At 40.2% G+C, this 25657-nt stretch overlaps 1 protein-coding gene across 2 annotated transcripts in view; it reads right to left on the bottom strand.

Moving 5' to 3' along the window:
- The window catches only part of LOC124159557, a 52316-nt gene extending 28423 nt beyond the window's left edge, over positions 1 to 23893 (bottom strand). The window contains exons 1-6 of one of the 2 annotated variants that reach the window (XM_046535438.1): positions 23758 to 23893; positions 23167 to 23381; positions 22086 to 22289; positions 5465 to 11445; positions 3917 to 4163; positions 2490 to 2667 (exon numbers count right to left, since the gene is read on the bottom strand). In XM_046535438.1, coding sequence (XP_046391394.1) covers positions 2490 to 2667; positions 3917 to 4163; positions 5465 to 11445; positions 22086 to 22289; positions 23167 to 23297 — 6741 coding nt within the window. In that variant the 5' untranslated portion in view covers positions 23298 to 23381; positions 23758 to 23893. The remainder of the gene's footprint in view (positions 1 to 2489; positions 2668 to 3916; positions 4164 to 5464; positions 11446 to 22085; positions 22290 to 23166; positions 23382 to 23757) is intronic. The other variant, XM_046535439.1, reaches the window with a different exon arrangement.
- Positions 23894 to 25657: the final 1764 nt, after the last annotated feature.

Genomic DNA, 25657 nt, shown 5'->3' with positions numbered 1-25657 from the left:
CCGTGGGATAGTTACATTAGTGCATTTCCCAACATCCGGTATCCCCCTCCATTCAGCACTCGTCTCCCCCCGTCTGAAGCTTTCCTCTTCTCCCTAAGAAAAAAAAGGTCCCAGCTCGAGCAGGGATCGTATTACGAAGACCTTCGAAAGAAAATATCAAGTTACTCGAGGACAAAAGAAACCTTTTTCACGCCTCCCCCTTTCTTGACTCCTGTCTTTTTTGGCCGACTCGCTTCAAAGATCCCCACTTCTGGAGGTCAACTGCTGCATGAATCACCAATTAGCCCAAAAGGTGTCTAAAAATGAATTTCGGCAATTTGTATTATACTTTTGTTAGATTGAGATATTACTGATGTGCACATAATTAAAAAAAGAATGATACCAAACACGACGTATTTCTAACGTAATTTAAGCATTTTAAGCAACGAAATAATTGGAATAATACGATGGTGATTTCTGGCGAATATCGATATCCTCGCAGCTGATAGTGAGCTTCAAAGCAGTTGATGCGGATTTTTGTCGAAAACAGGGCGTCTGGTTGCAATTTACGAGTTATGCTACAAGTCTCACTTGTCTGAGTTGCTAACGAAGCGATGTCTTCCCAGGATATTTTGTTTCTCTCTACTAGCAATCTGAATTCATCGGCTCATCTAGAGCTACGCTACTTATTGTTAGAAATGAGTGGGTAAGTTGCCTTCTCTATAGGATAAAAAATTTCATTGCGCAGTCATATGGTCATGCTTCACCCTCTGCAGTAAGCTCTGCTTACGCCGTACGCGATAGCATTAGTGCCGAACTTCACCTCGTACGAGTGGTTCCGTACTTTCCAGGGTGGGTTGACTTAAAACCAGCGAGTGTTGGTTCAATAGAATCCGGTTTCATTTTTATTAGTTTTATTCTTATTCGTCTTCGGACCATGGCCCTTCCGAAGACACAAGTGAGAACTTTAAAAGATGGACTGAAAATAATTGAAGATGAAGAAAAGAATCCGGGCTAGAAATGCACGAATACTGCAGAACGCCTCGGTATGTCCGCTAGCACATGACGGCAGGGGTTGGGTTAGAGCGAGATCCCTGGTGAAAACGAGAAATGGGATGAAGCCGAGGAACAGGTGGGCGTGCTGCTGACGATTAACGCCACATTGCCTCAATCATCTTAAAAATTTAATTGCTAGAAAGGAACATTTCAAATAGTAAACTTTTTTTTGCCTTCTTGATCCATCTCATAACCAATCACTGCGACGGCGAAATCAGTTGTTTGAGGCATAACACGCACATTTCTCTCATAAATACGTGTACTTGAAATGGCATTTGATGGATAAGAATTTTTACAGTGAAATAGCAATGAAAATTCCGAGTGGAGTGCAAACATTTTTTAGCAAATCGGCGTTCCTTAAGGATATTTGAAAGAGATATAATTCGAATCAACAATATGACCTAAAGTGTTTCGATAAAGTAATAAAATTCCTGTAATCAGCTAAAATCCTGTTTGAATCCATTAGTGAATATCATTATTCGCTAAATCAATCGTTTCCTGGGACATAGGCAACCCGGACAAACTTTCCCGCACCGATCGTTTTCCCGCATTCATCATTTTTTTCATCCATCCCCCTGAAAAACGACAGATCGAGGTTCCACTGTATAAGGGAGAGCAAGGAAACGTATATACATATTTTCAGCATTTGTTCGCCTCCGTGGGAAAATATCTGACAAAAATTTGCTGCTTTTGTCTCCCAGGTCAAGAAACGTCTTACAGCATATTTTCGTCATTTGTATTGAAAGGGTTTAAGATAATGTCGGTAACTAATAACTGCAGAATATAAGGGATCATAGTACATACTTCATTAATCAGATCATAGGGTATCTCATACCATACAATTGAGCATCGAGCCAAATTTTAAATAAATTTGCGTCAACAGCAAAAAGCATTTTATAAAGAATTCTAAATTCACATAAAGAAACACATAAAATTATTTCTTTTAAACAAATGAAATTAGAAAAATAAGAATAAACATTATGAACGATTTATTACAAATTCTTGATATCATATAATTTGATACTACAAGGTGCTAATTATTTAGTCCTGGGACTTTTCTTATTCTTATTTTTCTAATTTCATTCGTCTAAAAGAAATAATTTTATGTGTTTCTTATTTGTGTGTATATGATTTTACATCTACATCTACATACTACCCAGCAAGCCGCCTTAAAGGTGCGTGGCAGGGGGTGTTAGGACACTAGCCGTTCAACATATCCATTGTTGCGTCTATGTATAACCTTTTAAATTAACCAATAACTTGATTCATATAATCCTAATACAATAAAAATTAAACATTAAATAAACTCGAAATTTCTCTAGCAACTTACAACACTCAAAAGTGGATGTGGTGCTCTACGTTAATTGCTGGATAGTAAGAAAAGTAGTTCTCAGATGCTTATATCCACTGGAATAAACTTAATTAATGGTAAATCTCAGCCTCACAATACTTACCTTATGAAAGAAGTGACAATATTTCACTTTCAAGGTGTACATGATGACTTCTTTTAAGCCCTCCAAACCAAGCATGTCTGCCAACGTAGCTAACTCAACTATGCTAATAGAGTCTGGAATGTTACTTGTTCCGCTGTATATATGGCAAAGAGCGAAATGCACAGCACTATAGGAGAACCTGCAAGCCAAGGCAATCATGTAAGACGGAAACTCTATTTGATACAAGACGATTGAAAATATTTTTACTTATTAAGCTAACATATTTTTTAAACCACTCTAATACAAACATCTATTAAACAGCATGTCCAGCAGCTGGGCGATTGAAAATTCTCTGAGATATCCATGTTTTCCTGATATGTGCAGAGGCCGCATAAAACAAACCCGATTATAACAAAGTCCTGCTGTTAACAATGTCAAAAAAAGCCTTTAATCCAAGTAAAAAGATTCCACTTTTAATGAAGGCAAACTGAAATAAGCCTCACTGCCAATGGAGTTGGTTGTGCAGCAAGTTATATGTAAAACCTTTTCTAAGCTGTTGTAAATATTATGGCAATATGATATCTGTACCGAGAAGTTGAGAGCTCTATCAATATCCAAATATTTTTGTGCACAAGTGCTCAAGAAGAAGTTAAGGAGCACCTGAACTCCTCAGACTAGATGATCATAGGAACTCCCACCTTTGCCATGCAATGAGCAAACCTCACCCCTGTAATATACCAGGCAGCTCTTACCCCCTCTCAGTAGCCACCCCTTCCCAACTCCACCCTTGACCTCTCCCATGTTTGCCAGTCTGTGGAGGTTTTACTTTACATCAGGTGCTGCATTGGCTATGAGCACCACTGCACAGGTGGACTACGGAACTTTAAGTGAAAAGAGCAATTTTCAGAGTAATAACACTGAAATCTATCCAAATAAAGAAGAGGTCTAGAAAAATCTGCAAAATCTGTACAGTAGACATGATCCTCAAGGTGAGTGACGCGCATGCTTATAAGGTGAAATTTAGAGGCCCAAGTAATACTGGAGCTTTGCGTAGGAAGTTTAAATGATGCAATTTGCATGGCCAATTCTTTTTCATTCAGCATACCTACCTCATTTACACCATAGCAGAAGTCAATTTAGTTTATACAAAAGTCAATTTAGCAGTGTCAACTTCCGACGCTAATATATTTAACATAATGAAATCACTTAGTCTTATTTCCACACTTTTATTTTGACTGGCCCAGGTTTTAGCACATAATGCCATTTTTTATTTGAAAATGGCATCAAGGGCTGAAACTTAGGACAGTCGAAATAAAAGTGTGTATAAATAAGACTGAGTGATTTCATTATGTTTCATAATAAAAATTTCACAGAATTACACCTGAAACTGTATTTTTTTGTGCAAGGCTAAAGATTTTTTTAAAAGAATGATATATTTCCACACTTACCCCTGTAATGATATCACATTTCCGGCACTTTCCACCCAACCACCACTAAGCATGGCTGCAAAGTACTGGCACCGCGACGACAGAATGCACTTGTGTGCACGTACGCTGTGTCCCTCCACCTCCACCGTCACGTCCGTGTTTACTTCGTCCAAGAACATGCGCAGCAGGTCCTGGCCAAGGCGAGAGCAAGGAGCCGACCGACTGCCACCCAGCGACGATGACATATCCGTCTCTTCAGTGCTGCCCTCTACATCCAAAGGAAAGATTTCCATTCATCAAACAATAACACAGGCATGATAAATTAAGTTTACTAATTAAGTTTTTTCGATGAAACGTCAAAAAAATGTCCACACCTTAGTAGCTCACTCCCACTTGGATGGGGTTGATCAATTAGACCCAAACTCCAAATTGTTCAAAGAATTTGGAGGATGTAAAGAAAAGACAAGTTACCAGCCATACAATTCCCCACTCAGCCCATTTTTCATGAGTCAGGGGTGTCATTAGAGATCTATTAAATTAATTAGTGCAGAAAAAACCACTAACCAAGGAGGGAAATACCCTTGCGGTAGGGTAAACAGCGAGGGGAAACTGAAAAAATTTTGTGGGTCTCCAGCTATTGTCATTTTAACTAGAAAGAGCCTTAACCTTACAGAGAAACCATGACAAATACCTACTGCTAAATGTGTTATATAACTGCAATATTCATAAGTTTATGGGATGCATTGTAATAAGAGGGTCACAATGTCACAAAATCAAACGACCAAAACCAGAACTTTTGACTACTTTCTATCTATTGAACATTGAAAAAAATCTGTGCTATGAATTTTAGTATGTATTATAGACCTAATGAAAATAAAAATGTATGCCAAAACTTCTAATGCTTCTTACGTAGGTAAAACTTATAGTAATACGAGGTACAGGTACTGCCAGTAAAAACTTCTTCAACAGGATAACTTATTAAGCGGAAACTTATAATCCATAAAAAATTACCATACAAGTCATGAGCTTTAATTTGTGACTTATGAACCAAACTTATTAAAGGGGAAAGCTTCTTATCTGGGAACTTCTTATCAGGGGTATATTTTATACTGACTAGAAAATTAAATGACCTGCTGTGCGTGAATAAATTAGTTGTCCAACATCAGTTGTCTTCATGATGATGATTATTAGGATTCCAAAATACTGCCTGAAACAAGTTGCATCATTAATGCAGTACTTAGTAAAATGTCCATAGCTGAAAAGCAATTTCATCTCTAACAGTGGACTAAGCACGACCTCTTGTCTCTTACGCCACAACGTGGACTTGGGATGCTTACACCTTGTTCAGTAAATCCAGTCTGGAAATTCCCTTAGAAGAAGGCTCAGTGGTGTACGAGGTCATACCAGCACAGTAATTGGGGGGTGTGGGTTTGAATCCCTGCTCAGCCAAATGACTTTTAGGGTGAATTTCACCCTTGGTGCAAAACTGAGGAAGTGGACAGTGCAATAGCTTTGTTTTCATTATTACTAACATCCCTACTGGAAAACGATCTGATCAAACAAACTCACCCAAAGCCGATCGGTCTACACTGCTCTGCATGCTGCTGAGCGCAGAGGCCGACTCCGAGAGGGGCTGCTCCTCCACTCCCTCGCGATGCAAAGGTGCTGGACTGCCCCCACTGTTGCTTCCATTCTTTCCCGGTGACTCGCTCCGACCCCGACGACTCCGACTCGTCCCCTTGTTCAGGCCAATCGGATAGAGGAGCCGACCCCTGCTCGACGCACCACCCTGCCTTGCCTTGCTCTCAATCCACGACATCTCCTCCACCGGACGAACCCTTCGTGACCCGCTCGATGAACTCATCACATCATCTGCCCCAAAAGACTCAGAACTCTCCATCATCGTGGTGTCCACGTCAATCGTTGAGGTGCTCTTGTCCAGATCTGACAGTTTCACAAACTGCTTCTTCGCTTCTTCTTCTATCGCTTCCTTTGTGTCTGGCCTTGGTTTGGGAGCACTGCTTGCAGGTACAACTGCTTCGTGCTTCACTTGCGGGACGCTAACCTGGTAAGTACGTTCACTGGATCCTTGAGATTCCACTTTCTTCTCTCCTCCCTCTTCATTGGTCAAAGGTTCACTGAAGGATTCATTGCATGAGCCAACGGACACATCCTGAGTGACATCTACATCTGCCGATGGCCTGCTGCTAGAGCTCTCTTCACGATCTTCTTCCACTGTCTCACACCTTGATGATCCCTCATGAGGTAAGACCATGTTCTCGGGACTTGATCCGATCAATGTACCCCGATCCCTCGAGCCAGCGGTCCTGGCTTTGAATTCTCCCGTCGAAGAACCCGAATCAAGACCACCTTCCACTAAAGAGAGGCTGCTGCCGGCAACGGATGTCGACACTTGCCCCACAGACATGGATGAAATGCTGGCAGACTGAGATGCGTGATCGCTGTCTTCCCCACTGGCACTTTCGAGCAAATGAGGCACGTTACTTCCTGAGCTGCTTCGACCAACAACGGAGAGGCTTTGAGTTCTCTTATGACGCCGGTTAGGATGTGTAGAGCACGATGCCATTCCATCCAGCACATTGGGTGCCTCTTGGTTCCAGGAATGTCTCTTTGAAGGAGGGGTGCTGGTCAGGTGACCATCTCTCAAGTGGAATGGTTTCCTCATCACTGGAGGAGTCGGGTCAGCTTCAATGAACATGAAGAAGCCTTTCTGCTCGGATCGTTGTTGACCACCCGCCTGCTGCAAAGGAGCCTCCACTTTTGAGGAGTCGGCCACTTTGGCCTCCCTTTCAGGCTCAGATTTTGTTTTAGGAGGCTGGCTCGCATCAATATACATGAACACAGAGCCACTCTTACTGGTATCAGATGTCTTGGGAGCTTCAGACTCCACACTCCTTTGAGCACTCATCTTGCTGACATTTTCGACACTTCCCGAGGTACCTCTATTGTGGGATGGACCACCCTGCCATGAAGCACTCATGCCAGATGAGTCTTTGGGCCTTTTTGGATCTTTACTTTTTGGCCCACCAGATTTACAGGAGTCCCCAATATCAATGAACATGGAGAAAAGGGGTTTCTTCTTCTCCGCCACTTGGTTTTCAACACCTGGACCTTCTGCGCTTCTGTCTGATGAGATTTCTTGCACTTCGGCTGAGTTCACATTATTAGAGCTGGAGGGTGAAACGTCATCAACAGGCTGCTCTGAAAACTCCACAGCTCTCAAGCCGCTTTTCCCAATGTTGAACGGCATGCCTTCACTCCTCCTCCTACGATGCCTTTTGCGAGCTTCAGGAGTGGATGGTGACCAGGAAGACACAAGCGATGATGGACCAGCACTTGAAGAATCCCCTTTGATGCAATCGCTCATATCAACAACCCATGCTGAGAGAGGTGGAGGCGTTCCATCCCAGCGCCTAGGACACCGAGGGCTTCCGCCTGGATTGCTTTCCTTCTTCGGCTCTTCTAATGGTGGACCACCACCAGACAGAATTGGTGCTGCTTCCGACCGACGACGCATTAGAGGACTGTCAGTGGGCCTCGCCTTCTGCACGAAATCCGCAGCAGAAGCCCCACCAGAGACAATGGGAGTGGACTCTGTGCGTTTCTGCCACTTGATACTTTCAACAGTTGATTGGCTGGCAGAATCCTCATTCTTTGAGTTGCCACTGACGGCTGAACACTCTCCTGTGTCACTCTTCAAAACCCCACAAACAGGCAGACCCTGATTGATCTCATCCCTCCGCTCTTTCTCCAGGTACTCATCAGTTTGTTTCTCAACAATTGGACCTGTTTCCTCCTCCTCTTCACCTGTTTCCATCGAAACAACTGTATTGGGGGCAGAGACGCGATTTATCATGACAGCATCCCTAACAAAGGTCTCCATAGGACCATCATTGTTGAGAGAGTCTGGAGACTGAATGTCTTCTTCTTTTGATGGTTTGAATCGCTGAGAAAACCTCTGAAGGGGTGACACAGAGTCAACATCACCTTGCATTCGCTGTTGGTCACCGAAGAGCTTGTGAAGTGAGTCAACAGCGGCTGAATTCATGGGAATTCCAGGTGAAGTCTGATTTTGATGTTTTGTACGCTGCAGGGTGTTTGGTGGAGTGGGGATCGATGGCATGCTCAAATTGTGCACGAGCATCGGAGGTAGGGATTGAGTCAGTGGCATGGCGGAGGCACAAAATTGGCCGTTGTGGCTCTGCACCTTCTCCACACCCATGAAATTGTTGATGTGCCCCCTCGACTCCATCTTGCTAATGGAATCGGCTGATGACTGCCTCTGTAAACCCTGGAAGAGCATGCTCCCTTGACGACGCTCGTGCTCCTGTCTAAACCAATTCACCCTCTCTTCTCCAGGCTGCAACTCAAAGGTATCTCCTCTAACCAACTCCCCGACACGTTGAGGAACCGCACCTTTTTCTTTTTTCCCTACTTCAACCTGTACCTCATCCTTTTGTCTGATTTCTTGTTCAGCAGATGCAATAGAGACCATTTCCTCCACTCCCCCAGATGGAAACTTTTGGGTAAGTTCACACTCAGTGACTTGTGTATCTGGAACATGATTAACCATCTTTAAGGAATGTTGTTCATTTAGTGTGGTTGAGTTCACAGCCATTTTCTCCCCAGAACAAGCAATCGAATCCTTCACTAAACTTGAGGGTATTTCTGCACCCATAACCTTAACATGGCTTCTCCCAGAAGAATGGATATCAATGCATTCGAGTTCACTTCCTTCTGGTTTACCATTCTCTAGAGGGTCAACCATTGCAACTTGAACCTCAGGTTGAATACTTCCCAAAACTTTATGGTCCACAACAGACATTTCACTGATGATTTGTCCATCTTCATTCGTACAACATTGTCCAGATTCGTGCACTTCAACTTCCTCACCCCGAAAACTAGACAGGGAATGTGTTTTATCTTCACTAGAGCCAATTAAGCCCTCTTCTTGCTGAGAAATTTCCTTAATAGCAGGCTCATAATTTAGTTGCACTTCATTCAGTGAGGCATTTGTGGACACTGGATCATCTCCTGATGTTTCTTTACAAGGTGATCGGCTTTTCGAAGAAGCCCCGCCATGACTATCATCTCCTTCCCTGTACACAGGGATATCAGCCTCACCGTTACATTCACCTGTTTTATTATCTACATCCAGTGCTTTGCTGGGACTGAGTGGATCACCATGCTTTTGATACTGAGAGGATGGTTCAAGTGCTTTGCTAGCACCAGAATGACCTGATATTTCATGAACACCCATCATTTTGGAGTCACTCAAGTGAGAAACTACCTCATTCTCATCCAGCAATGTGGCAGCATCGATGAAGAAATGCTGTGTCACCTTAGACGATGCGTCTTCGTGGATTTCACTGCCAGTGCATACAGAATCTGATATGTCCTTGCTATCACCATGTGCCCCTTGATTATGTGCATCAGCTTCAAGAATGCTACTATCAACTACATTGTGCTGTGAAGAGTGAAAATCTGTACCTCTGAGATCACCAACTTCTCCCTCAGTACAGGTGTGAATGCCATCATCACAGGCCAGACTACCGTTTACTTCTTTGGAAGGACATTCAAGAGAGGGAGATGAACAAGTATCACCTTTTCCTTCATCTATTTTACAAGGTTGATCCACAGGATTCATTAATTCATGGGATTCACTCGTTTCTTGATTATCTATGACTGAATTTTGGCCATCTTTGGGTGGTGGGGTTTCAAACATTTCATCGGGGAGTCCATTCATTCCAACAGCTACTTTCACACTCTCGCATTTGGCAAAATTTACTTGAGGTGAAGAGGAGACATCCGAGTATCCAGCTCCAACCTCAACTGTCTGATAAACTTCTATTGACTTGGTCATTGTGTTCGAAAACAATGTCTGACCCTTGACTTTGCCAGTTTCTTCAGAGGAGACTAGATTATCCTTTGATGAAGGAACGTTTTCACAGCGAACTTCCGTCTCATCGTATTCCATCATTCCGACATCTTCTGTGTCAGAAACAGCACCAGATGAAACAGATACAGAGGAAGATTTCAACTTAGACAGCACAGCTGCTTCTGTGTCGTCTTCTCCGATGGCATTGCTACAGCACTCTGCCCCAGGTAGCATCCCCATGGCTTCTGCATTACCCTCTGAAGTCACAGATACGTACGAAGGAGACAGTAGTTGAGGAACAGAGGGATCTCGGGGTAGGAGAGGGCTCGACACGGAGTGAAGGCAGTGCCAAGATGATGACGTGGTGGCATCGCTGGGAGTCGGATCTCCAGCAGTCATACCCCCTCCAGGGGGGGGATTTCCTCCAGAGCCACTCGTTCCAGTGTCCAGGCCAGAATCCTGCTGGCTACTACTGATGCCACCCTCCATGTCGGGGCTACAGGGACTACAGGCACTACACAAGAATTCCTCGTCGTCCTCTTCAGCTTCTTCACAAGAATATGGTGATGCCTTGAACGGGACAGACCTATCTATGTCCTCATGGTAATCAATTAAACCATCCATCTCAGCATCTGTCCCATATTGGTTGTTTTCCAGTGGTCCAGGTTTTGACGCGATCGAATTATGAGCCAATGGAACTGATCTCTTCAAGTCCTTAGGGTAGGAATGGTTCAAACTAAATGACAAAGATCCCTCCTGATCGCTCACAGAAGCACTGTGATTGCTTGCCGAAGATGATGCAGATACCCTCTCGTTTCCCCTGCTGGAGGCTAAATTCAACGCCTTAGGTTGCTTCCTGACTGGGAGACGAGAGACACCAATATCCCTGTTCTTGGAGGTGGGATTGCTGCCGGCACCCTTGACAGGGGTTTCTTTCGATTGCCTCAAGTTCCTGACAAAGGAGTCATTCGACCTGGACCGATCACGCACAGGGATGCCGAGTCTATTTGATCCTCTGAAAGCGGTATTGTATCGCCCCCCGCTGCCGCCCCTCCCCCTCTCCGGTTTCCCGCCCTCCTTGGAGAGGATTGACTGGAAGGACTTCAACAATTCGTCCTGTTCCGCTAGCTCCCTCTCCAGTGCCTCTCCCCCTGGGTTGCTGCTGAACGCAGGGGTGAACCCCTTTCCCTTCAAATCCAAGTGGCGTGGCCTTTCTTCACGGCAAACATCATCCACAGGAACAATCGAGTAATAAGAGGCATGCGTATCGCGATCGCTTATCGGTCTCTTCCTCCTTATTGGTGATGAGAATAGGAAATCTTCTTCACCGCTGCAATCTGAAGTTGCACCTTCCTTGCAATCTTTTGCCTCTGTCTCCAAGGGCAAAATGTACTCGGTGGAATGTATTAGTTGATCTATGCTTTCATTAGACAGGGGCTTGTTGCTGTTTCTACCAATCAATCCAAACTGCTCAATTATTTCACTTGGAGAGGTTTTAGGTGTGACATACACATCAGATTCAGGGCTCAAAATGGAATCGATCCGACTGCCGTCAAACTCTCCCGGCAGGTTCGGGTTCAACAATATATTCTCCAGGTAGCGCAACAGAGATTTCTCTTCTTCTTCAATGGAATTTTTCACATATACGTCCCTGGAATGATGAAGGGGAAAAAAACAAAATTAAAGGACGAAAGTTGTGGAAAATTAATCAGAGTTTTCATGATGAATAGAATGAAGGACTACCTGAATATTTATGCACTTAGATAATTAATGGATTCATCACCACACCAGCCATAGTGACCAGCAATAGGTTTCTCACATGCAAGTTATAGTGAGCAGCCATGGAGCGACTAAATCTCAGTGGATTTCTGGCACCATGGGTGACTAGGATATTGTGTAGGCATAGATAATGAAGGAAATGGTCATCATGACTGAAATACTTTGTAACAGAGAAAAATTCATTTTAGATTCATTTGCAATGATTATTTCTATATGCCATGAAGCAATAAGTAACTGATAAAAATAAGTAGCTGATAGCAATAAGTAGCTGATAAAAAGACACCAAAGACTTCACAGGAAATATGTACAAAAACATCATGGCGTGTTAAGAATAAATAATTGTAAATTAAAATTTGGTTTTCCTTTCATCCAAACATATTTCCCATAAAAAAGACTATAATTTAGCATTGATTTACTTTAGTAACTGAGCCCTGCAGAATCAACAGCAAGAGAAATATATACAAGCAATTATGCCAAAATGAGAAAAATTATTCATGAAAATGTGATTCTTCAGCAAAAGATTCAAGCATTTAACAGGTATAATAGTAATTCAAGTAAAGATAACATAAACCTGCACAATTTTCTCATAAACAACAACAGGAAAGTCATGTCAAAACACACAAAATGGATGAAAGGAATTTTCAAAGGATTAATCAATTACTAAATTTCCATCAAGAGATAATATGGCTCGATTCGGGGGTTCTAAGTTCTTCGAGTTCTTGAGATTCGAAAAAGTCAGACGTACATAGATGATACTCTGTTCATTAGAAGATGTATTTCAGCATGCATCATAATTTTGGCAGAAAATACAATAAAAACTTGGGACTAAATCATTTAAAAGGTCATCATTGATTTTTGCATAAAATATCTGCATTTTTGCATATGACATCTGCAATTTACTGTACAAATTCAGATTTCATTTCAATTGCGGAATTTGCATTTTTTACTTTATTTGCATAATTGCACGCTGGTCATATGTTAAGCCACCCTTGCACTTGTGCTACCCTTTTTGTCATGGCTATTAGCTTATTATGTTTTCAATGATACATACGTCTTTTCTTGAAGAGCTAATCCAGTCTCTAACGAAAGATAATAGTGGACAGTTTAAGCAATTTTTAAACATGAACAGTCATAAGCTCAGGTACTCCTTTTCCTTATAATCACCAACAATCAGTCAACAATCTGAAGGTTGATTTGACACAGCTCACAACTCAATTCTCCTATCAGCTTCTGTTTTGACACTTGCATCATCCTTCATCGTCTGCTCTATCTCACACACGAATTTCCTCTGCCATTCTTCCCTTCCATCAGTCCTTCAACGATTATTTTCATTAGACCATTCCCACTCATGACATGCCGATTAAGTTGTCACAGCAGGTGTAGGCATAATATATAGTTGTATTGTGAATTAATGTACATAGCAAATCATAGAAAAATGACCACAATTAATACATTAAATGGGAACATGAATAAGGGATGATATTTCATGAAAAAGCAACATAAGCAGAAGTGTGATCCCTTTAAAATAATTACATCTCCAGGTACTAAAAAAACTAAGAACTCATAAACAAAGACCATAAACATTTCCTTATTTACTCTTATTCACCCCCTACTTTCGATAACCAACAAACATTTTTGAACCTGTATTAAGGATGAATTAAATACAAATTACGAATAAAATACATTTAAAATACTTTCTTAAATGAAATTAACTCATTTAGACTGGCAAGGGCCTAGCCACATTGACCCAATGGTTCCCCTAATATCGCCAAATTTAAGCAATGCTGGACCAAAATTAAATTGAAGTGTCCATTCATCCATTTACCATAGAGCTCTTGTGTGCTGTCTGCGTGTACCAAGCAGGATAAACATGGATTGGCACAATGAGCCTTAACTGTCTAATTGTAAATTTCATCGCACCCATCCCCAACCATGCCATCTAATCTTACGTATTTCCAGAGGTAAATTTAACATATCTTTCGGTGTCAAAGATGCAAGTCCTAAGGCAGCTGGAAACACAGCCATTCTTTATTTTTGCTTGATGAAATTTACATATTGTTTCTGATACCATGGGTAAAATTCTGTGATCGATTTCACTGCAACCAACCCTTTCACTAAGGAGCTCACTCAGTCATTAAATTATAAATAACAAGGAAACAAAGTGATCAGAGAAAATTCTACGACGACTTTAACATGAACACCATTACATTTCATAATCAAACCCCTGAGTCAAACCAAACAAGGCAAGGGCACTTTTTTTCCTAAGACACTTAGGTGTTTAATACTTAGTTTGAGTTGGCAGATATGACACAGTCAATGATTCCGACCAAGGAAAAATAATTAACACCTTTTCCTATCAACGACACAGGAAGCAAGTTAGGACAAAAAAAATGGATATCAACTGGGGAAATTATAAGAATATGGCTAACTGTATATGAATAATAAGAAAAACAGAAAGCAAAATACAGAATTTTCTCAATGAGGGGAGAGGGCACTGCATGGATGAGATAAAATTTTGAAGAAATCTCTTAATCCTGGTGTACATTAATAAAAATGTTGTTGAGCAATATACGTTAAACCAGATTCCTTTGGCACATGAGAGGGGTTAGGAAAGCATAAAGTGAACACAAGCGACCTGCTACTCCTCTACCTGCCATGCTGCCATGGACTTTGAAATATTTGATCGTGGGCCAGCACTCAAAATAGGGTGGTTTCCTATTAATTTTTTTATTGCCTAAATCGAAAGATTATTACTCCTAGAGTACGTATTTCACGCTTTTAGATTTTTAAATGACGATATCTATTTTTCGCGATTAAATGAAAAGTGAAAAATTTCAAGCGCGCGTAAACGCAACGGCTTAGTATGAATGCTGGGAAAACCCTGTGTGACGTCGTTCTGGTTCCCGCTGCCGTAAGTGAGGTGACCTTGGGGCGAGGCTTTGAGCGCTAATACGACGCAGGATGCTAGCAGGTGGCAGAGTACCCTGCTAGCTGGTAGCGCTTGGTTTAAATAAGGATTATTAATACCTTATCAAACGAAGAAAACTTTCCAACCTTAGGCAGTTTTAATAGGTGATTATTAAGACATGTTTCCCTGAGCTCTGTGCCTCATGCATGCATTGGTAATCTCAGACGATGTAAAACTCCTATCTACTCATATAGAAACTAGGTCCCTGTGACGTCACGTGGAGTGGAATCGCATGGGCACCAATCTGGCCTTTTTCAAATGAGGATAAAATTGACCATTGCCATTCATCTAAACCGGTATTTCTAAAACCAAATAATTTGTATATTATGAATACACTAATGGTGGGTAACGAATCGCAATCAATGCCTTTTGTTTTCTTTGATGAAGGAAACTACCCTATTGGCATTTTGTGTCTTAAAGGTGGCAGATATGTCTACATGTATGAATTTTTTTCCCTTAAGACAGTGCCTGAGTGGAGCTCCTTGAATGTGCCTACGCTTCAGTGCCCCACCATCCACTCACAGTATTTGGCGGATAAACCGTGCGATTTACGTTTTCTTGATATTCTTCGTTTGCCAACAATTCCCACAAGTTATACCGGAACAGAAGATGAAGGTGAGATGCTTATTCACTTTTATAGTGAAAATGTACATGCAGTATTGGTTTACAATACCAATAGCAGCTATGGCTCCATTAAATGACTGGCTATTTCTCAAGTGTATGAGTGATACGGACAAGAGGTCAAAATTCAATGAGATATTATTCATTGCGAAAGAAAAATTTTCAAATCATTTGTTGTACATACTTAAACATAGGACTAGTGTGCTTGTCCTTGTTGGCCATAGTGTGCTTTTAGGCAGTAAAGGAAAACGTGCATGACCATCAAAACAAAAGTATAAGTCTCAGAAAAGAGTACCCATAGTCAAAAATGTTCAAAGTAAAGATTCATAATTTTTTCTGTCATAAAGACATAAGATAGTATAAAAGATTCATGGATTTTTACCCTTGAAATTTCTAGAGAATGATATAATTTTAATCAATGGCATCGACTATTTTCATTGGATCTATTATAATGCCAGCTGAATGAAAGTTTTTTTTATATTTCCAACAAATGATGTTTTGAGAAAAAAAATTAATGCCAAAAAGTAGAGAAATTCAAATGATTTTGCACACGGAATCATGAGGAACCATTTTGATCAAGCACTCAACAATGAAAATATTCATTCTTATTTATACTATATTTTTATAAGTATGTACAGGGTAGTTTCAATAACTATTACCGAAGACCATAACAGGAAATTCTCAGAGCAATATATTAGTACATATTTGCATGTGTGCTAGGCAAAGAGTGAATCATCGGCAACTCTTTATATTTAAAGAGAATCAATCCCAAGCACATAACTTTTCTTTGTAGCATATCTTAAATATATACATAGTATCATGAGCATAAAAACTATAATTATTTCATATCAATATCAAAGCCCTTATCGACTACATTCTAGTGAAACAAAGATTCAGGAACCAGGTGAATGACTGCAAAAGTTATCCAGGGGCAGATGTCGATAGTGACCATAATTTAGTTATTATGAAATGCCACCTTAAATTTAAAAAGTTGAAGAAAGCCGTGAAAAACATATGGCAGGTTGAAAAATTGAGGGAGGTTCAGCATCAACTGGCTTTTAAAGAGGCTGTAGAAAATAAAATAGGAGAGGATACGACCAACAAACCAATGGAAGAGAGCTGGAAAACCATTAGAAGTGGGCTGCAGGCAGCAGCTGAGGAAGTTCTTGGTAAAAGAAGAGTCGTTATGAAAAAACCATGGATCACGCAGGAAGTATTAGATCTCATTGAAGAAAGAAGAAAATACAAGGCTGCCAAAACAGAGGAAGGACAGAATCGTTACAAGAGAATAAGGAATGAAATATGTCGTAAAGCGCGGAAGGCTAGAGAAATGTGGATGAAAAGTATTTGTGAAGACGTGCAAAACTATCTTAAGCACGGAAAAGTAGAGGCCGCCTATAGGACAGTGAGGAACCACTTTAAGGAAAGGGGCGTAAGATGTAATACCCTTAGGGACAAAAACGGAGAACTAATGATTGAAAACGAAGAAAAAGGGAAGAGATGGAAGGAATATCTGGAAGATTTGTACAATGGAAGCAGCCTCAGAAGGAATGCTATCGAAAACGAGAGGGAAGTGGATGCCGATGACATGGGAGCCCCAATTTTAAGATCGGAATTTGATGCGGCTGTAAGAGACCTCAGGATAAATAAAGCGTCTGGCATTGATGACATTCCTGCAGAACTAATTAAACATTCAGGAGAGAAGACGTTGAACCAGCTATACAAAATCATTAGTGAAATGTATTCGACAGGTGAGATACCAGAGGACTTTGAGAGGAACATTATAATCCCTATCCCTAAGAAGAAAAGAGCGGAGAACTGCGAAGATTTTAGGACCATTAGCCTGACTACACATGCGTCGAAGATACTGACAAGGATCATCTATAGAAGAATAGAACGAAAAGCAGAAGAGTACTTGGATGAGGACCAATTTGGATTCAGAAAAAACAAAGGCACAAGAGAAGCAATATTGGCCATAAGACTGCTCATAGAGAAGAGAATGGAAAAGAATAAGCCAACGTTCATTGCGTTTGTGGACTTAGAGAAAGCATTTGACAACGTGGATTGGAGCACAATGCTCGGAATCCTAAAGGAAATCGGGGTTCTTTATAATGACAGAAGAATCATCCACAGTTTATACAAAAACCAAGTAGCGGTGATAAAATCAGGGCCCAGCTGTGAAGAAGCAAGAATTAGGAAAGGAGTGCGACAAGGCTGTACATAGTCACCCGTAATTTTCAACGTTTACATTGAGAAAGCCATTAATGAAATCAAAGAAAATGCATTGGGAGTGAATATTCATGGAGAAAAAATTAGCATGCTAAGATTTGCCGATGACATTGCCGTTATAGCAGAAACAGAGACGGATTTGAAAAATATTCTAGTTAATATGGGTAGGGTAATGGGTAGATATCAACTGAAAATAAGCACAAAGAAAACCAAGATCTTAGTATGCAGCAGAAGAGAAGAAGTCAAGACTAACATTAAAATAGGGAAGCAAAAACTGATAGAGGTGGATGAATTCTGCTATTTGGGAAGCAAGATAACTAGTGACGGGAGAAGTAAGAAAGAAATTATCAGCAGAATAGCCCAGGCGAAGAGAGCATTCCACCAAAAGAGAGACCTGCTTACAGCAGGAAACTTAAATATGGAAGTAAAGAAACAATTTATAAGACCCTACATCTGGAGTATGCTCCTATACGGAAGTGAGGCATGGACAATGACCGCAGCGGAGAGAGCAAGGATAGAGGCCTTTGAAATGTGGTGCTACAGAAGAATGATGAAAATCAAATGGATCGACAGAGTTAGTAACAAAAAAGTCCTAAGAAGAGTAGGAGAGAAGAGAAGCCTCATGAAAACCTTAATAAGAAGACGGAACAACCTTATAGGCCACATCCTGAGACATGATGGCCTGATGAAGACAATCATCGAAGGACAAGTGGAAGGTAAGAATGGAAAAGGAAGACCTCGAACAAAATATATGGAACAAGTAAAGAGAGATGTGAAAGAGAAGAAATACGTAGGTATGAAAAGATTAGCTGAAAGGAGAATAGAGTGGAGAGCTGCATCAAACCAATCCTAGGATTGTTGACCAATGATGATCAAAGCCCTTATGTCACAGGCTCTGGTTGCATGTTCATGCTTGTTAGCGAAAGTATGAAAATGACAGTAAAACAATGGTGTAACAACAAATTTTTTCGCTCTTTTAGCCTAGAAAAGACAATTTTTCCAGAATTCTTCCATAGGTTTCCCATTATGAAGTTTAATATGATTAGAAAACTTATTTTACTGCTTAAGAAATAAAATACAGTAACAAATACACAAAGCTAATGCAAGATTTCAAGCTCTCCCACTGACTGAATGTGTCCATAGGTTCCCAGGTACACTGGGTGATAATATCCATGTTGCCCTAATCTAGCGATGGCTTTTCCCCTATCCGTTGAAAGGAGTGTGGAAGCTTTAAATGTTCCCTACCCAATACTACAACGTGAAAGACTCTATGAGTCCTCTTAATTCTGCAAGCGACATCCGCACATGAAAATCAAAATGAAAAAGTCCATCAAATCCATTGCTGCTGTAGCAAGTCTATCAAATAGTAAATGGAAAATTGACAAAGAGAGTGATGGGGGCACTAATTTTAACAACCACTAATGGTATTAATAAATTTGATCCACTCCATCAAATGAATTTAAAGAAGAAGTTAATTTGCAGGTGAAAAAACCAATACAGAGGAAATTTTAACTGAGTACTGTATTTTACATGTAATAGGACTGGCATCGCCCCCTAGGTGATACTAAGCCAGGGTTCCCAATCAAACTTAATTATAAAATTCACGGTTTTTTTTCCAGGTTTTCACGGTCCAAAATTTTGCCAAATTCACTGTCTTTTGATAAGGCATTTTAGGAAGAAATATTGATCACGTAACAATAACCGGCCGCACTTTTAACTAAACTAAAAATTTAGCAAACGCGATAAACGCCGGGAATGCAAACGCAGAAATGAAAGTGCTTTCAGGACGCCAATAGTTGCCAAAATTTTGAGCCGGCTAAAGGTTGTGAGTGGGAGGGTGGCAGGGAAGTCAATTTTTCACCTTTAATTAATGAGCACTTTAGCAACCGGCCTTCCAATCACAGGATTAAGGTCTGTGTATCTTCATGGCACACCGACCAATATTTGCGCGTCGAATATATGTGTGCAGATAAATAAATGCATGGACAGTGTCTGCAAGTGACTGACCTTGAAATATGAGCGACAAATCGATTTTTATTTTGATCCACCACTTGTAGGTCTACAATCAAGTTTGAGAGGTTTTTAAGGTTTTACAACGAAATTCACGGCTTATTCACGGTTTTAAGGTTATCACGGTTGAGTGGGAACCCTGTAAGCGTACTACTATATCATGAGATATAGTACAAATGGGGCAAATCACTAAGACCTGAAATTGAATTTCTGGAAAGAATAGGGTAGTTTCCTTCATCAAAGAAAACGAAAGGTATTGATTGCGATTCGTTACCCACCATTAGTGTATTCATAATATACAAATTATTTGGTTTTAGAAATACCGGTTTAGATGAATGGCAATGGTCAATTTTATCCTCATTTGAAAAAGGCCAGATTGGAGCCCATGCGATTCCACTCCACGTGACGTCACAGGGACCTAGTTTCTGTACGAGTAGATAGGAGTTTTACATCGTCTGAGATTACCAATGCATGCATGAGGCACAGAGCTTAGGGAAACATGTCTTAATAATCACCTATTAAAACTGCCTATGGTCAGAAAGTTTCCTTCGTTTGATATCTATAATCCTTATTTAAGCCAAGTGCTACCAGCTAGCAGGGTACTCTGCTACCTGCTAGCATCCTGCGTCGTATCAGCGCTCAAAGCCTCGCCCCAAGGTCACCTCACTTAAGGCAGCGGGAGCCAGAACGACGTCACACATGGTTTTCCCAGCATTCATACTAAGCCGTTGCGTTTTCGCGCGCTTGAAAATTTTCACTTTTCATTTAATCGCAAATAATAGATATCATCATTTAACCTTTTTCCTACTATATACGCGTATATACGTGTGGACGTTTCCTGACCCGGGAGACGACGGGACCCCTCGTCTTTTATAACCCCTCTTAGCGGTAAGGGACAGCGGTCATACAATTTTTTATCCAGTCAGGTTTCGAAATAAATTTTTGTTCATTTCTCAAGAAAAATAAACTAAGAATTGAATTATTTGTCTTTTGAGCAGCGTTTACAATTTTTAAACAAAATTCTACGATAAATATTTACTTATATCTCGAGTTATGTATAAACATCAACACAGAAATTGTGTCTGCATTAAATGCGTTAATATTGGCCTTAGAAATTAGTTTAAAAATTGAAAATTCTCAGAAAAAAATGAGGACTTCAATTCAAAGTCTGCCATTGATGTGCAAGCAACAATTATCCATTTGATAAATGCATATAAGCAATACATAGGTTGACCGCGAATCAATGCCGCAGGTATAGTCATAAACCCGGAAAGGAGGGAGCACATCTACTCTCGGAGTCCGAGATAATGCGAAGTCCAAGCGTGGAGGGGTCGAAAAAGGTTAAGCGAGACCCTTCTCAACGAATGCCCTCCAAAAATGCTACGTACCACGAGTCTCGAGAAAGAAGAGTCTCTTGGGGCTCAGTGCAGCAGTCATGCTAAGACGAAAACTCCGCCGTCTCGAAAGAGTTAAAAATCTACAAGCGTGAAATATGTATTCCAGGAGTAATAATCTTTCCATTTAGGCAATAAAAAAATAATAGGAACCCACCCTATTGAATAGTTGAACAGGAAACATAATACGGCAAAAGTAGTAACAAAATAAAATCTGATCTCTTTCTGCCCTTCTCTCATGAGTTAAAAATAGGAAAAATGAGAAAGTTACCGGCTACTTTTCCTGAGTCAATGACGTCAATGGTTTTCCGTTCCTCAACTCTTGCAGGAAGAGGAATAGAGTCACACATGAGAGAGAAAGCAACAAAAAAACCAAGCAAGGCAGATGCAAAGGGCTCCAGAGAGCCTGAAAAGGTGTGAACTGCTCAGCTAAGAGCACAGGACATCATAAAAATATGCGAAAGAGTTACACGGCAGTTGATTTTTGTTATGAACAGTTTGAGAAGCAAGCAACATATCAAAAAATGTAGGTCTCTTTATTTTTAAACACTAGAATCATAATCAACAATGAAATAAATTTGTTGAACTAGCCCATTGTAGTGAATACAAAATGAAGAGCCTACATCTGAGGAGACCGCTACATGAATTATTTTCTCTACAGTAGGCAGCAATAGAATATGTATCTCTTTATATGTGAATAAAATGTTATAATTATGAAAAATTTTGATACTTCAACAGATTTTTCTGTCAATTTAATCACACAGTTAAGAATGCAAACAACAATGTTAGCAACACAAAATATTCAGTGACCTAACATTGTTTTGTCAAATATAGCACTTAGATAAAATTAATGCATAATTATCTTCGGTGGCATATCACGGCTACTAAAGAGAGCTCAATGATAGCTGGCCCCAAAGGCTTAAAGGTTCAATGAGTTTTAACATTCAATTTTTGTGCCTCTCCCCCCCATTATTGCTTCCGGGACACCTACCTCCCCTCCCTAGTACACCATTGATTGTCTGCACATGAATAATTGGAGGAAGGCCATAAACATAGCAATCAAAGCACAGCATAAAATAATGCAGCAATAAAATACATACCTCAAATATGTACAAATCACCATTAAATTTAAACGTATCAGCATAGCTATTTGAAAAGCATCCAGGATCAATGCCAAAAATTCAGCTGATTTATACTAATGGCTTATAACAGAACACAAGCGCAGATATATATTGAACTTTGATGTTGATTGACAAGAGTTAAAAATAAGATCATAGATAGGATTCATACCTTATAAAGCTTTCTAAATAGTCCACAGAAGCCTTCTCTAAAGCAGCAGAAGAATAACGACTACTGGGAGACGAAGGTTCTTGGATGGCACTGAGGTGCGAGAAGAACTTGGGTGCTCTTACTTTCAAGAAACCGTGGTGCGCTCTTATTGTCTTGCAATTGACAATGACCTCCAAGTCCCAATAGAGAGATTTTGTATACAGTCTGTTAAGATACAAAGAGACTCTGTAACAATTCCTCATGAAAAAAACAGCCAAAAAAGCAACTACAGTGCCACTATTAAGCGTAAGGCTGATATACATACATACATGAGAAAAAATAATTCATGCATGAGAACAAAACGAGGGAAAATTAAAAATAAAACTTTCTAGAGTTGATATAGAATAAAACTTACCAATAATAAAAGAGTATCTACCACAGTCAACCACTTTACAGTTATGAAAACTGTCTTTCCATAATTTGCTTTCATCTTGCCCCAAGGTAATTAAATAAACCCCTGAAATACATTTTTAAAAATGACAATTCTACAGAATATGCAAATAATAACAACAAAAGAGTCATAGCGGATAGTTGCAGATGTCCAAATTAAAGGGTGTCATTACAGTCATGCAACAATTTAAAATACTACACATTAGAAATAAAAGCCTTTTCGTAGTAGGTGTTCAAATACAAAACAATAGTTTTCATGAAACGACAACAGCATAATGTGAACCCTACAGAAGATGGTACTTAAAAATAATACTGCTAAAATTTTTCTAACAACAATTGGTTGTCGCGACTAATTACATATTAAGGTGAAGCTATAAAAAAGCCATGAACTTGGAAAACAATAACTTAAGAAGAAGCAATATGTATATAATTGGTACGATTGAGCAATATCTTTAAATCATAAAAATTACTTCAAAACAACGACTCAGGTATCATTGAATTCAAATATTAGCCAAGCAGTCATCACCATCAGCAGCATTCGTATGTCAAAAAAGATATAAATTAAATATAAAAGAAATACTGCTGCTTGGCATCATCAAAAATATTTTTAAAGCTAGAGCGCCTAAATAAGGACTCAAGATGACGTACACACCTTCCAATGTCTTCCTGAAATTGTGCTTCAAGTTTATCTCGTAGTTTCCTCCACTCTTTGTCACATTTTTTATGAAATGATATTGTGAGAGATGTGGCCGAGGCTGTCTTCGAAAGAGCCTCTCCTGCCATGAGGCATGACCACAACAGTGCCCAAAAGCCACTCCCACTTTACCTGTCACACAGCCATATAATGTATTTCAGCGGTGGCCCCTGCTGAATATGTTATATGCTTTAAATTAAAACACACACAAAGCAGACACAGCCAAAATAATACATCATCTCGCGAAAGAAGTCACTAATTCATGAACATGCAATTCATTCGTTCGAACCACCAACTTTAGTCTATATTATTAGAAACGAACAACTGATTAATTTTAACGATGTCTTGTAGAGTACAAATAATGCAGTGATTTGGCATTTGCGACAAGCAAAACTGCCAAATTTAAAGAATAGCATTTTGGAGAAAATGATGGCAATAACGACGCCTAAAGTGCATCTATTAGGATAAAAATGTGCAAGTTAACATTCCCTGAATAAACATACAAAGCTGAAAGTTAAAAATATTTTCAAAAACACATAATATCTTTACCAGATTAAAAATTAAGGAATTAAACATCTCACACCAACGGTAAAACAAAAACAGTCGTCTGCTTAATTCACCACAACCATTGCCAAACCCTTGCTTTCACTGCGCACGCAGTACGTGCATGTACTCCTGAGTCAAAACAATAGCCTGCTCCCGGTTTCAGTGAATCTTCATCATCTTCATAAATAAGAAACAAATGGAGTCACTAAATTCATTTTTAATCCAGTGCAATATAATTTTTCGAAATAAATTGGAAAAAATATATTTTTATATGCTATCTCAGCGCTTCAATCATAATAATTTGTTTTCGTCGAAGACCCTTTACGTCCATTGACACCTGAGTATTTTTTTGTTGTTTAGATAAGGGGGAATGCTTTCCCTTTAAATTGCCGTAACAATAACTTTCTCATTTTCACGCTTTTCGCCTCTGGGTCCCAATATATATTGGAGAAGGGGATTAACATTTCTCCTACCACCTAAAGATGAGCGTGGAAAACGAAGGCAGTCTCAATGTACGCGTTAATTCAAGACTGAGATTTCTCATAATTCTCTCAAAGTTGAATTTTTACCCATTTCAAGTGGATGGCCTAAATGATATCAAGCGAGCGCTATATTTCGTGCCAACTCTATGCCGCGTTAGAGTATTCTGGTAATTCCGTGGTAATGTCAACTGTTTTGTTTCTAGACTCCTAAACATTCCCATTTCTTTATATGATATACGCTGTCTTATGTTGTGCTCTGCGCCTTAAGTTTTTGCTCGGAGAAGACTGGTTAGTTAAAAAAATATTCGAAAGAGACTAGCGAGGTACGTGAGGAACTTCATCAAAACTCTACTCCTCATACTCTGATTTCAAGGTGTCCACCTTTTTCACTCATGGGAATTCCATATATAATTAATGACGAGGGAAACCTTGCTCTTTCTGAGGAGAATTATCATTACTAGTGCGTCAATATCTCACTCTATCGGGTAGATGAAGATGGCGAGAAGTATCAATTGCTCCTTCCAAAGTGTGGCAGAGCCAAGTCTAAAAGACTACAGGGGGGCAATGGACTAATAGCGATCGTTTTAAAGCTATATGCTTGAATGAAAGATACAGATACAGACATAAAAAATTATTTAAAACACTTAGCAGCACAAGGTCATTACCTGGTTATTCTTTGGGAGAGTGCCTATGGCTTTGATGGGCTGCCATTAATTAGCGACTCTAAACATTGGTTTGGCCCCAAAGGAGTGGAGTGACAGGGGGTCATCCTGCTTGTCAGGACTCTTCCATCAAATTTAGCTGGATGACTTTATCCTGTCAGAATTTCTTCTCCTTACCTCTCATGCGAACCTTGCTATTAGCAATAACAATTATATGGATCAATAATTGGTAGGGTGGGACAAGGCCAATATGTATTATGTTAGGTTAATTCATTTTAAAGGACACAACATGATATTTTCCCATAACCCCCACCCCTATGTGCACCCCCGAAGTCATTGTTACCTCAAGCAGGGCAATTAGCACCCAACCCTAAGATCTTCAGAATGATCCTCAAGGCTGAACTGGCCATCCTCAAATGCATAGTATTGTTATCCTAAGAGTGACTAACTGCAGTCCTCCATTTATCCCAATCCCTTCCACACCAGTTTCTCCCTGAGGCTCTTCTTCCCTGTATCCTTCATCCTACATACTTGTCCTTGGTGTCCCCCTGGCCTCTTTTCTTTTATGATCACTTTTTCCGACGGTCCAAGCTACCGAACCATAGATTGCTACTGCCCACATGAATGCTGTCACACACTGTCTCCATCGCACCGGCACCTCCTTCCATGTCCTCCCCCTTCCGTGGTGCAGAGGTGAAAAGCGAATACATAGCTTACAGACCCTGCTCTGGGAGAGTAACCCTGTGAGCTTACCCTGGA

This window comes from Ischnura elegans, chromosome 5 (genome assembly GCF_921293095.1).
Source record: "Ischnura elegans chromosome 5, ioIscEleg1.1, whole genome shotgun sequence".
Classification (NCBI taxonomy): Eukaryota; Metazoa; Arthropoda; class Insecta; order Odonata; family Coenagrionidae; genus Ischnura; species Ischnura elegans.
The sequence above is the reverse complement of the archived record's forward strand: the minus strand, read 5'-3'. Positions and strand labels throughout refer to the sequence as shown.